The sequence below is a fragment of the Apteryx mantelli genome, chromosome 6 (genome assembly GCF_036417845.1).
Source record: "Apteryx mantelli isolate bAptMan1 chromosome 6, bAptMan1.hap1, whole genome shotgun sequence".
NCBI classification, from domain to species: domain Eukaryota; kingdom Metazoa; phylum Chordata; class Aves; order Apterygiformes; family Apterygidae; genus Apteryx; species Apteryx mantelli.
In genome coordinates this window covers 44,732,100-44,746,131 of record NC_089983.1, presented here as the reverse complement: position 1 = coordinate 44,746,131, position 14,032 = coordinate 44,732,100, and the positions used below count along the sequence as shown (strand labels likewise).

The 14,032-nt window shown below is 42.0% G+C and overlaps 1 protein-coding gene across 1 annotated transcript in view; it reads left to right on the top strand.

The window, feature by feature from the left end:
- LOC106498452 (von Willebrand factor D and EGF domain-containing protein-like) overlaps window positions 1–14,032 on the top strand; it is a 189,550-nt gene that overhangs the window by 41,458 nt on the left and 134,060 nt on the right. Inside the window, exons 3-4 of the mRNA XM_013959682.2 lie at window positions 6,392–6,620; window positions 9,298–9,530. Of these exons, the coding sequence (XP_013815136.2) occupies window positions 6,392–6,620; window positions 9,298–9,530 (462 nt within the window). The remainder of the gene's footprint in view (window positions 1–6,391; window positions 6,621–9,297; window positions 9,531–14,032) is intronic.

Below are 14,032 nucleotides of genomic sequence, written 5' to 3'. Positions count from 1 at the left end.
ACCCCACGGCCCCTCACTGGCTCCCTTTATCCTCCAAAGTCCTGCCTGAGCACTTGGCAGGAGCAGGCTCACGCCAGAGCCTCCGAATAGCCACATGCAGCAGCCCAGAGGTCTGGAGCTTGTCCTGCCCCATAGCTTGTGTCCATCCGGAGCCAAATGCAACTGCTCAGAGAGAAGTGCAGGAGCAGGACAGCTGTTATCCCTCCTCACGTTGCCGGTCTCCAGGCACCTGTGGCTCAGGGACTTCCGGAGTGAGACATGGGTCGTCTGTGACTTTGAACGGATTCCTCGCTCATGAGCCAGGCCAGTCACTATAATTTCTCAGCATCCACACTCCTGCAGCAAGTATTCTTACAGATAACACCACCTATCCCATTCTTTGATGACCCATTTCGGAAATACCTGGTAATAATACCTATGTATGGCTATTCACAAATACTACTTCCAACATCCTTTCCTAGAAATTTCATTTGATAAATGAGCAAAACCATCTCCAAATTTGTGTATGCTTTAAATTCCTGTACAACAACGTATGTGGCATAAGAAGGACATGTTATGCAGTCAAGGCTGGTGTTTTATCAACAGTTGCATTTTTAACATTATAAATTAACTTGTATGTATTAGTCTACTCTTTGGTGTACCAAACAAGGTCATGTTAAAGGGTATCAAATCTAACCTGCCTATAATGTCTCATACTGTAGCCCCTGGCGAAGATTTACTTTTTCCCATGTTCAGTTTAATTTCCTCATCTACTTGATTTCTTGTAGAAAATTTTAAACTCAGAATCAAAATACAATAGCTCAGCTGCATACTATTAATTTTTTATTTTGTTTCAATTTCTATTTTGCTCTGAATCCAATCCTACTTGTATTTGCAATTTCTTTATGAACTTAAAAGCAAATGACACTTTCAAGGTATTATTTCATGTTTTCATCTGCAATTCTGTTTCTCGCATATATACATGAATACTCTAACATCATAATGGTAGGTATGAAGAAGTTTTGTTTGTCTTGTTTGTTTTTCAGACACACAAAAAACCTTCCACAGAAATTACAATTACAGTCTCTATTGTTGAGAAGCATATACTTAAAAGAAACACAAGACAGGCACCAGTTTAATTGCTACTACAGATATTCCTGACGAGAACTGATTTCTGTGGTGTTCGGCCTTAGACTGAAATAAAAAACCTTATTTACTTTAACTTACTACAAAGAAATTCAAAAAACTAAGACAAAGTAAAGTTTTGAGTGGATAACAGATGCAAAATCACAATGCTTTAACTGCCAACTAACAATATACCAAAAAGCCTTCCATCTCCATCTAACTAAAACAATGAGTTTCTCACATATGGTGCTACTTATTTTTAACAGCATAATTTCAGTGCAATACCCAAGTGACAAGAACAATCAAGCTTGATTTCTTTGTGCAATTATAAAGAACCTTAGAGTGTTCAATCAATCAAACTAGTTGATTATCCAAACCCCTACTAAATGGAAGGAGACATCATTGGATTAAACAATAATGGTTTGTCCCATTGTAATTGGCAATGGGGAACAAATTTAATTTTTTCATTTAGGTTTTCTGAACTGAATTATTTAAAAGATTAGTGGGTTCCTAATTATGACTCAAAAATACTTAATGAATGCTTACCTGCCACATAGAGGTGTTGTGAAGATTAATTAGGTAAGGTTTATAAAACGCTTTGAAGATTAAAAACACCATTTAATTATTATTGGATGAAGTATGAAAGGATACTGAGCACTGAAAACAGCCTGGCAACAGCCTAAAAAAATCCTTTTTCTGTTAGAGAAGTTTTCTTTTGTGTAAGCTATGTCACCGCAAAATACCTAAGACAGATGCATTGTATAATCTAAATTTAGGGTTTACAGCAAAATAGTTCACTTCAGTAACTTGTAATTAAATTGGACAGTTGCAAGTCCAACTAAACCTTTCAACTACACTAATCAAGTGCATGGGATCTAGTATACAGAGGGTTAATCAAACGTCCATTGCAGCTCACAGCCTACTACCCTGCTTAAAACTGTAAAAGGGGGACAGGATTTTTAGGGAAAGAGAAATTTTTTATTTGACCTACCAATACAGTCAGAAATAAATGAACAAACTTTCGGGCACACATGGGGCAACATGGTTTCCGGTGTCACTTATTCTAGCTTAGTTTTCTTCCTGCTGCGTAGCTTCCATTTCAAGTGAAAAACACTGATATTTTCCATGCAACAGCCCTGCTATGTAGTCTAAATTATGTAGATTGCATAGATAACCCTAGAAAATCCATAGTCCGCATCCCTCACCACTGGTTTCTAAGAAGACTAATACCTGCCTGTGAGAGAGATTCGAAGTTCTCTTTTCTGTGAAGGCAGCTGTATAATTCTTGTTCTCCATTTTAGAAATGCTACTGAATTATGGTGTGAGATTCCCACAGCTTTTTGCTATTCTTAGAGCGGCAATGACTGTAGTTATTGCAGGTAAATGTTATATCTTAAATGCCAATCATTTGCTACCGCTGTATTCAGTTTTCTGGTTACTCTCCCAAATGACTGCTGCAAAATTTTATGCTAATTATGCCACAGCTGGGACCTAAAAACTTTGGCTCTTTGAAATTTTTCCTTCTGGATTTTTTTCTCATTTTTGTCTTTCTGTTCTTATCTGTATTGCTGGCTGAATACATGAATATACATTTGCCCTTCCCTTCCCAGATCTATTTTTCAATTCACAGAGGCCTAATGCAGCAAATCCTTTCGGCTAGCATGGGGCAACTTGCCTAAGATGGGCAGCATTCAGCTCAAAGCAGAAAATAAATGCATGTATATCATGAAGCTTCCAGGGAAACGGAACTCCTTGATTCACACCAAAATTCTTCCTTGGCCAGTTTGTAATATTGTATCATAGTTTGTTAAAATAACTGATTTCTCAGTCTTGAGTTTGCTAAGTGCACAGTCAGTCAAAAGGGTTCATTATTGCTTGTAATTTGTGCACATTACATAATAAACTATTTAGCTGAAATGGTTTCAGTGTAAGATTTGCCAGAACAAATCCAGGGTGCTGCGGATCACAGCAGGGATTTATCAAAAAGCTTGCACGCAATACTGTTGGCTTACGTCAGCGGTACTAATCCATACTTTCTCAAGCACTGAAATGGCTCACAGACTTACGGTGAAGATAAACACGAAGAGGAAGAAAATCACCGTCTTCTTATTCCATGTTTTATTTTTTCGTTATGTGTTAACAGGGCATACAAAACCACTTTTATGTATGGATCCCATTTCATCTTTTTTCACAGCCAGAATGCACTTGCATCTGTCTATTTATCTACATGGCCCATAGCACAGTAGATATTTGAGTGTCTCATTAATAAATTTATCTTCTCAATACTGCTGAAAGGCAGGGAAGAACTATTACCGTCTCAGTCACCTCCTTTACCTCTGTTTTATAGATAAGGAAACCAGGCACAAAAAGAGTAAGTGATTTGCCCAAGGTCAGGGAGGCAGGCAAGGAGGCAGCGCCTGCCCACCCGGCCGGGGATGACAACCAGGCCGTCCTCCCGCTGCGGAGCAATGCGGCATGTTGCGGCCACTTACACCGGCGCGTGCCGAAGCGAATGAATGCAGCAGATCTTCAACACATTTCAAACAGCAAAAGGTTTTCTATAGAAAATCGTTAGAGGCTTACTTCCGTTCACTCAGTCGTTACGTGCAAATGTTCCCTGCGACACAGGTATTTACCCGAGTTAAATTTTCTAGTTACCTCAAAGCAATGAAGGTTATTTTTCAGCAACCAAGTGGCAGGAAATGGCAGCAAGTCTGTAACTTGTAATAACCCTTCGCAGTCGGTGTTGCCAGTGCTGTAAACACTTTCCATGGCATTAACCATACCAGCATCTTTCCTAGTCTCCGTGCAGCCGCCGTGACTTGACAAGCTAGTGCACATGCAAACCGCGCAGGTTAGCAGGACCATGGGAGCATCACGGGGGAGCTCAGCTGCCGGCTCCTCTCGGGCCACGCAACTTCTGCTGCCACCACAAAACAGAGCGGGAGGGGATGGGGAAGCCGCTGCTGACTCTGCTGCTCTCTTTTTTTCACTAGCTCGAGGCTCACAGGTCTGCGCTTGCTCTTCTCACTCTCTTTTTAAACAGTGGGACACAGCTCATCGTCCCTGCCCTGGTGCTGCAGCTGAAAACACCTCCATGCAAAGTCCTTAGAGCTTGACAGAGATAATACCTTTCCCGAGACATCTCAGCTTTAGCTCATACTACTTCTCTGTTCACCTTACCGAACGACTTGCTCGCGAGGGTTTCTGAGAGCTTGCAAACACCCATTCAGCTTCAGCACCCCTTCGTCTCTCCTGCTCCGCTCCATCCCATTCTAATTGTTCCAGTGCTGTTGGGCTCCAAGAGCCGGTGACGTATATACATAAATATCTAAACTTGATTTAAAACATAAAGATCGTTAACCATACGTGCAGTGGCACTGAAGTCACTGGTTAGTAAGAGTGAGTTCAGATATAAGTATCTCAGCAAGAACATAACACGAATATGATATAAAAACTGAGTTCCTGCCACCCACCCTTCTCTCTGAACTGTTTCTTTTTTCTCTGTGTATGGCACATCTTCTTCTCCAGATTCTAGTAAGAAGGTATTCAGTCCACTCTTTGGCGTCGTTACTAATGTATGCTTCTAAATATGCTTTGAAAACACCATTATTTCACATCTAAGTCAGATGTTCCCCAGGATAGAATGAATTCCCCACATCTGCATTGTGTTCAGCTCAGAAAGCACTGGCCTCCCTTACAGCAATAAATAAATAAAAAGAACAAATCTCTTAAAGAGTCATACACAACATGGCTTTTAAAGAACACAAGGAAAGGGATTCATCTAAAAACCCAAGTAAAAGCATTTCCATGCCCATTCCCTCCTCTCCTTCGTTAACACAAAATCTGCAAGCCGTTCCTCCCCGGTGGCCTCCTGCACCTGCGTTAAAACAGCAGGGATGCACATGGGCACGGCAGGGGACAGGCACAGGATCAGTCCACCCCTCTGCTCAGTCAGTGCCACACTTCTGGGGGAAAATGAGACTTTGGACAATTTTAATGTCTCTTTAGAACTGTTGTTTTTAGAAGCCTAACGCTAACTAGCTCCAACTGGAAATCAGACTGTGTCCCACCACGTGCTTCATTTTCTTCAGATACCTTTGTTTTGCTGGGTGTGCAGCTGCCTTTCCCCCATCCCTGCCTTCTGGCTTGTACAGCTCCCAGGCAAAATTCAAATGACAGAAAGGCACTCGCGCGTGGCTCCATAAATTTATCCTCTGACTTCAACCGCTTCCCCTGCTGTCACAAACAACTTTTGATTTTAAAAAGTGAAGCAGCAAACCTGGGCCAATGGGAAAAAGAATGGATTTGGGTTTTTTTTGAACGTGATGTATAGCCAAACGTTCACATTGAGAGGAAGAGCATCCCAGGAGCCAGACTATTAGAAATAGCATTGTGCTCTATCCCTGGCTGAGGAAATGCAAAGAAACAGAAACACTCACTCTCTCTGGAATATGTATGAGAGTCAGTTATTGTCAGTATTTGATAATAATTCTGCTAGGCTCAGATTATGGCTGATCTCCTCACTGAGGTACTTAATTTAAAGACAGTTCTGGATAGTCACGTCCACTTAGTCAGTGGAAAGAGTCAGGCACCTACAGAGAGCGATTCAGATCCGAGATCCTCGGATATCTGTCTTTAAATTTGGAAAGGTAAATATGGCTCAGTCTCTCCCAGCTGTGACCCAAAATGCACTCGCTTAAGCCATCTTAGGACCAACTCTTTCTGATGTGTGACCTGCTTCGGGGATTTGCTGCGTTCAGTGGATTCAGGGCCCTAGTACACAGATTTAGATAAAGCAGTTAATATATAGAAACCTGAAAGTGAAAAAAAACCCACAAAATTTAATCAAATATACTGCATATCTCTTTTTTAGTGGCATCCTGATTCGGGATGGTCCTAACACACCCCTGCCCCTTCTGCTGTGTCTGCCTTGGCTTTCTTACTTGTGTCCTACTGCCAAAGGGCCAGCTGGAGCGGCCAGCCGATGGGGCCCAAAACACGCTTCCCCAGCAAGGAATCCAGCCTTTTCACAATGCCTTCATCTGTTTCATACAAACAAAAAATAGAGGAAAATATTCTGGAATTCAGGACTTGTGGTCCCTGAGAATTTATCTGTGTAAAGTCACCTCTTTAAACTGAGCAAGGTATTTACGATTCCCCCCACACACAGCTGTTTCACAGACCCTCCAACTTCACTACGCTCATAGCCTTGTTTTTAGTAAGTGATTCTCCACGGAGTCCTAACATACTTGCTGTAAATTGTGCCTTCTGTGCGTATCCTCAGATGAACAAATGTGGGACACAAGCTCCGGTGTGGCTGTCGCTGAAATCCGAATCGCTCCCGGTTCCCGGAGAAAGCAAGCAGCTCACGGCCTGCGCCACGTGGCAGTTCTTCTTCGGCAGCGCCAAGGACTGCTGCTTGTTTCGCATACCCATCGCCGTCCGAAACTGCGGCGCGTTCTTCGTTTATCTCTTACAGCCAACTCAAGGATGCATGGGCTACTGCGCCGAAGGTGAGGGCCGGTAAAGTATTTATCAATAAGATTGCGTATGTCTCTCTTGCTAGGTGTGCACAGGTCCTGGTATTGCAATGCACATCTCAGCGACCTTGCGAGTCAAGCATTGCTCCCAGCAAGATGCAGGCTGTGAGGAAAATAAATCAGCAGCGGTCCAAGGTGTTCCTGAGGAATAGCTGTTATTACCAGGGCAAAATGCAGTCTGGTGTGTGTTACTGAAGTGCCCTTTGCTTGGTTACAGTTCACATGTAGCCTCTCTCACTGTCTTGGGCTCCACTTTGGCTTGAAGTTGCACAGCCAGGTAGCTGAAGCATCTTTGTTTTACCGAGGTACTGTATCTAGGATACTGTATGTAAGGCTTGTTCTTATCTTAAATAATCCAGTATCCCCCCCAAAAAGATAATTCTGAAACTCTGGAAGGAAAAAAAAATCTTATAACATCTTTTTCATGACACTTATATAATTACTCTCATCAGAAATAATTTTCAGCCTACTGCAAGAGATCTAAGCCCTCCTCCGTAGCTAGGAAACAAAGGAATAGCAGAAAGCAATTGCTCACTCAGTTAAACCTTCTGAACTTAGGAGCATGTTCAGGTGCATATAAATTTAGCCAGAAAAGACAGTTCTTTCTCAAAGGGAAAAAATTACCTTTATACGTTCCTTTCAGCGTTTTTGGACAGAGACAAGACACACTGAGAAACTGGGGTTACCACCTTTCAATCAGGCAAAATTCAAACTTAAAAAAAGTTTTTAAAGAGAAAACTATCTAATTTTCTTATCTTTATCAATATTTTAACATTCCCACATGAAAAACAGAAGAGGGAGGGAAAAAAGCCCAAAGAGTGAGATTAATTCACTATTTTGAAATAAAAATATACCTTAAAATAAATGGAAATTTTCTTTAATTTCCATGGTTCTTTCTCAGATACTTTTTTTTTTTTGAACATTGTCACTTTCCAGTTTAAGTTCAGCCTGTTCAACTAAAAGCTTTCATCTATCCTTGTTTGAAGAACTTTTTACCAATACCTTTTCAGTGATTACTTTTGTCCTTTCTGTCATAGGGCTTAAGCACTCAGGCTTATTTAATTGCTTCAGGTCATCAAATTGTTTATCAAAACTGTCGATTCATATTTATTTAGTAACTTTACATATTAGTACTTGAGACTTAAATTTGTCTGCATTTTTGCCAAATAAAGTTTATCCCCTTCCCATCTTTCCCAACCAATGAACTTCTGTGGGTTTTTTTCGGTTTTGGGGTTTTTTGTTGTTGTTTTTTCTTTTTAACACTGCCATTGATGCTTTCTCCAATTTTTTAATGCATTTCAGTGAGGTTCAGCTCCCCTGACTCTTTAATGACTTTAGGATGTCTTTGCAGTCTCATGCATTGGAAGGAAAACACTCAAAGCTGAAGTTTCTTCTGGGGGGTTGTTAATTCACTACGTTAAATTTGGCTGCTGAGCATTGCACAGCACAGCCTCTGCGCGGCGGAGAGCTCGGTCCAGCTGGCACCGTCACAGCTTCTTGCAGGGACAGCTCCCCACGGCCCCATCGCTAGGCAGCTCGGGAACACGAGCACCGCTCAGCACTTCCCAGGTTCAAATGAAAGGGATTTAAAGCTTCACAGTTTGGCAGAAAGGACAGAGCTGAGAAAAGTGGAGTACGTGCCTGCAATTTTGCTCATAGACTCCCATGCTCTGATTGCCTAACTCTGTCCTTCTGGCATAATTTTGTGCAGAAAGTCAGTCTGAGCCATAGTTTGAGGCAGCTTCCCTTACAAAGGTAAGAAAAAAGGATATAAACAACCAGCACTTATTCATATTTTAAGTAACTTGTTTCTTTTCCTTACCTCTTATTTGCCCTAGACAGATGTTAACATATCAATTCTCCATTCTGCTGTAACAGTCTCATATCTTATTCTCTTGGGCTTCCATAATATTTTCTACAATCCTGCAAAAAGTTTCTTAATTTATCCTTTCAAACTATCTGAACCAGCTTCATGTTCTATTTGAGTCCCTGTCCCTAGGGATGAGAGAACATTGCCCCACAGTATTATACACTGTTTCGTTTCTACTTTTAACGTGAGCTTAGCAGGAAGAAAAGTTTCAGACTTCATAACTTGTTGAAGCCTATAGAAAGCAGATTGTGTTTTTAGAGCAGTGGGATTACTCTGGGCAGAGAATACAGCGAACTGGCTCATTTGAGGTATGTCCCAGAACAGCCTGGAAAGGGTCTGCACTGCAGGGCGGTATGAGCTGGGTGCTCTGGGAGAGCCAGTCTACCTCTGTAACGTAATTCTCTCTCATATCTCTTCTGTACTTATTGCAAAAATCAGAGCAAAGGGCTGTGCTACTGGGGAATCCAAAGTCGAACACCTTTGCCAGAATAATTAATTTCTGTTAATCTGTATGCTTCATTTCAATAATATTACTCCAGACACAAAATAAAAAATCTCAGGTCAAATATTGTAACAGCAATGGGTAGTCAGTACACTATTAGCTATTTTTGTGCTTTATATGAAAGAGATTTTCTTGCTTATATAGTTAATAAATCACAAGAATATAAAACGTAGTATTTCTTCCATGTCCAGTTATATTTAAATCTTCTTGTTGTTGAATGAATAATTGTACTATTAAAATAACGTTTCGTGCAATATTCTTTTTTTCCTCCTTTTCAGACAAACTCATGAGCTTGGCTTTGCAACCAGTGATAACTCCTGAGCTTGCGCAAAATCATGCCCACCTTAAATGCAGTTACAACCGCCCTTCCTCAAACCAGCCGCTGCACTACGAGGTGGTCTGGTCACGCCTTTCCACCGCCGGCACGAAAGAAGAGATCCATCGTGACACCACCCAGCAGTCGTTCTCCTACGTGGAGATGAACGGCGTTAATCTCAGACTGGGAGACACGGTAATGCTACCCTGCCCTCAGGGGAAAAAAAACAAGAAAAAACAAATCAAACGTTCAATCGAGCTTTTCTAAAATCTTTGTTGGGTTTTTATTAGTGCCTCAATAGTTATATTCACACCTAACAGAAAAAAAGACTGAAGCAGGGGCCTGTTTCTAAACAGGATTATTCAGTAGCGTATACCAGGTTCAGAACTTGTAACATTTCTTTGAATTGCACAGAGTTCATGGAAGCTTTCTGCTTTACTATTTTCTAAAGGCAACTTGAATATCTACACTTACATTACTGCTTGAATGCCATAAAGTTGGCACAAGTAGTAGGTACATGTGCCTGATCCAATTTTTGTTTAGTATGTTTTTGTGCCTTGCAGCAGTGAGAATCTGCAGTATAGGCATACTCCGCTATATGCACTCAGTAGTTTTTTTAATCATGGACTAGAGACACAATAACATCTTTTCACAGAGAAGAAAGATGGTACATTTTAAAGCAGAGGGAGGTTTATTTTATGATCTTTTTCATGGTGTTCTGCCTCTCTGATTCCAAATTCTTGGTTCAATAGTATACTGAAAGACAGAGTTCATTACAAAACAATCTTTAAGAAGTATATTTGATAGCTTACATAGCAACACAGATCTAGTTTCAAAAACAATGACAAAACAGAAGCCAATACGACATGTGAAAAAATTGACTTGTATATGAATTCATGGCCTTTCACGGTACAGAAACAAGACTTTTAAAGTTAAATTAGGTTCATAACTTTTATAGGCAGAGAGCCATTAGTGATGCTACACAGAACTGAAAGAATAAACAGGAATAACAGCCTTGTATTAAAAGTAGGTTGGAAATAGTTGTGGTGTTTTGCAGCCCCTTTTTGAGATAATTAAGAAATGTGAATAAGTTTTTTCCATTCTTGCAAAGGTGAGTCATTTATAACAGTAGCACAGCCTAGGTAATTATGAGAAGAAATGAGAAAAAACCATGCCACCTAAATCTGGAATCTGACTGATGCTGCCCGCACTTCTAATATGAGGCAGACAATTCTGCCAGTTTTCAAGGCAGGTTTGTGTTACAAGGAGATATCTATTTTCAACAAAATAATCTCACTTGTAATCACTTCAAATCTAGTTTTAACAATCCTGGGGATTCAGAGAAAATTTACTTTTGTTAACTAGTAGTATCACCAAATCTTTATAGGACCTTTTTCATTATATTAAGTTTTCAGTAAGCCCTTCTTTGTCCTCTGCTGAAACCCTCATGTTTAATTTAGCAGGTTTAGTGACACTAAAATGTTCTCTTCCTTGCTAGAACTTTTTTTAAAGGTCTTCATGGCCTATTTGACTAATTATAATTATCCATAAATTGTCACTGGTGAAAGCCAAGCAATGAAGCCTCAGCTCTAACTGGGAATTTAGTTTTACACGATAAAGATTAGAAAAGCATTTGACTGTGTTTGCTGTTCCACACCGTGTTTCTAATAATAGTTAGAAGGGACAGATTCTCCTTTCCCTCCCAGCGGTGCAAACCTGAGGCGACTTCGTAAGCGCTAACGGGGCTGCTGCAAAGGAAAGGTGATGCCACCAAAGACAGATTCACACCCTGAGGACCTGAGTCAGCCGCGCAGACCCAGTTTGCAGCCTCCTGGGCCCATGAAAGATAAAAGGTGGAAGGAATTCTGCTAAGCCAGCTTTGAACTGAGGGCAGATAAAAGCCACGTTAGAGAGGAAGCAATGAATCGGGGGCGCTTTCCAGGCAGCTCCCCCTTCTCCGTTCACAGCCCAGAGGAAGCATCGCAAAGACTTGTGCTGCCCTCAGAAGCGAGTGAGCTGGGACGTGGGGGCGTAATTCAGAGCAGAATTTGTCCCGCAGGCTGCACAATTTGCAGCATCTCTAAGAACTGCTTGTTTTTGTTTAACCTGCTTTTCACCCACCTGCGCATAGTCTGATTTTGGTCCCAGTGCTTTTATAGATTAATTCTAGGAGTTGTATTATTTATAAACCTAGCCTGAAATGAGCACCTTCTCTGGTCATTTCTTCATAAAAAAAATACAGCCAGGAAAAAAGATTATTTTTAATCATCTTTTAGGTGATTGATAGCTACACTATTTTTTTTAATCCATCAGAAAGTCTCCAGGTAATAGGTTAGTCACACAATAGAATAACCATCAATTTTTTAATATGCAGTCAAGCCATATAATAACCTTAAAGAGGAATTGAGATTTACTGGCCAACACTTCTGAACTTGTATTGACTTCTCTTTAGTCTAAACAGGCAGTTATTTTTTTAATAGCAGTCATGTGTGCTTATCACCCCCATCTCTGGGCTCCACTTTTGTTATTTCAGACAGTGAGGTTGGCAGCATAATGTTCGTGAAACTATTGCAGTCTTAAATAAATCTATAACATGCCGCTATTTCTATATAGACACTGAAAGAAGCCTATTCCATCTGATATGAAAATCCCAGCATTCCTGAGCCTTATTTATGAGATACGGACAGAGGTCATTCCATTCCTGGAGGCATAGCCATCTATAAATTATAGTGGCACGGTGTGAGTAATGAGTTATGCTAAGAAAGAAAGGTGTTTAGAAGAAAACCATGCAGATTTTGCTCAGCACAGCAATCTGAAAGTTCATACGGCGAGAAGCAATTGTCACCATACATAAACTATGATGTGCATTGTAGAATAAAAATGTTTAAGTAAAACTGGCCTTTCCACGCTGTGTGCTATAAGTGGCCACCTTGCATGACACTCTGCAACGCCTGAAAAATATGCCCCAGCAAAGGAGACTGCAAATTAGCACCTCAATATGTAAGAGAGGACAACTAGTGTTCACTCTCAAAGAAAGAGGAGTGATATTTCCCCCTGCTTAAATACTAACCCCATCCCAGCCATTGGGGTTGACGCAGTCAGCAAGGGAAATAGGAAAAACCGCCCATTTGTAGGTTACAGCTGAGTTTAGAAGTCCTTTCCTGAAACATCTGATAGAGGGGAAAAGGGAGCATCCCAGCAGAAGAAGAGCTCTGGATAGATCCAAAGAGAGATTTTAAAGCAAAAAGGATCAGATAAGACAACAAACAAAACCCTGCAGCCTACAAGGCAGCTCACTGGGAAGATTTCCCACATAGATGAAGTCTACAGTCGGCCTCCACATACCACTCGGCTATCCAGCGACTGGAGAGAATTGCCTTTTTTATATATGGTTAGCAACAGACCGACTACTCGGAGACTTCACCCGGGGTGAGGCCATGCTGCTGCAGCAAGGCTCCTTCCCTCTGCAGCCGACAGTCTCGCACAAGGAGCGACTTTGTTTCAAAAACTTCAGAGTCTGATTTATTAATTTTTACTTTAACTCAAAGCTAGATTATCCCCACTTTCTCCCGCCACTAACTCTTCTGGAAATCCTTTCCAGTGACTTTGTTCCTACCCTTTTCTGCAAACAACTACAGCCAGACCCCTTCTTTCAGCTAATAAGAACTGTTTTTTTTCCACCAGCTCCCCTAAGAAGCACCTTCCATCAGGTCAGTTAGTCCTTTGCTCTTTTCATCAAGGCTGCAAACCATCACTTCCACCAGCTCACACACTCTATCTCCCAGGAGAACCTCCACCAGGCTTTTTAACCCCAGCCCATTAGCTTTTAATAGAGCAGGCACCTGCAGGTGGGAGGCCGTTATCACCACCACCACGTGCCGCCCCTTCACCTGGCACTATTGATCCCCTACCAAAGCCTTCACCCACACGCCAGGAGCGTGGCTGAGTGTCTCTCATCCTTGGAAACCTAGCCTGCCTTTTGACACCTGCTGATGTAGCTACGACGGTAGCTCGGCTACAGGGGTTAACAGAATTAATCACCCACAGGTTAGGCACCTGCACCTTCACAGCTGCACACAGATCTCCCCGCCCTGGGGACAGGAAGAAGGGGGCACCCTGAAATGGTGCCTGATATTAAGAGGGGAGCTTCCCGGAGCTGCCCAACGTAAATTACTGGCCGGAGTGGTGTCTCTGAGCTTCCACACCTCTCAGGAGATCTGATGTCTGAGTCAGGAAAATGCCTCCATCCACATTTTAATCCAGACCTTGAAGTTCTACTCAGATGCAACTGCTTTTATTTAAGCTTTGAAAGACCATTACCAGTAGAAGCAAATATTTTAAGCTATTGCTGTTGACACTGTGGTGCCACTGTCACTACAACACAGCTCAAGCACTTGCCAGAGAGATAAGTGACCTGTATCCGGCTTTCCCAGGAGTGGGGTGCGTTAAATAAATGTCTCACCCTCCCCAAAAGAGCCTGCCAGCCCCCAGGACATAGGCTAGACTGTCGCGGAGAGGAACCAGGGCCTGGAAGCAGGAACTGCCATGGGCATTTGACTATTGCTTTGGTGGCCATTCAGGGAAACGCATGGGCAGCCCTGAGGAGCAGTGCAGAACCCAGCCCTCAAATCCGGCCGCTCTCCCCGTGCAGGGACCAGGGCTGCTGCCCCGGGGGACAGCCCGCGAGGGATAGCGGC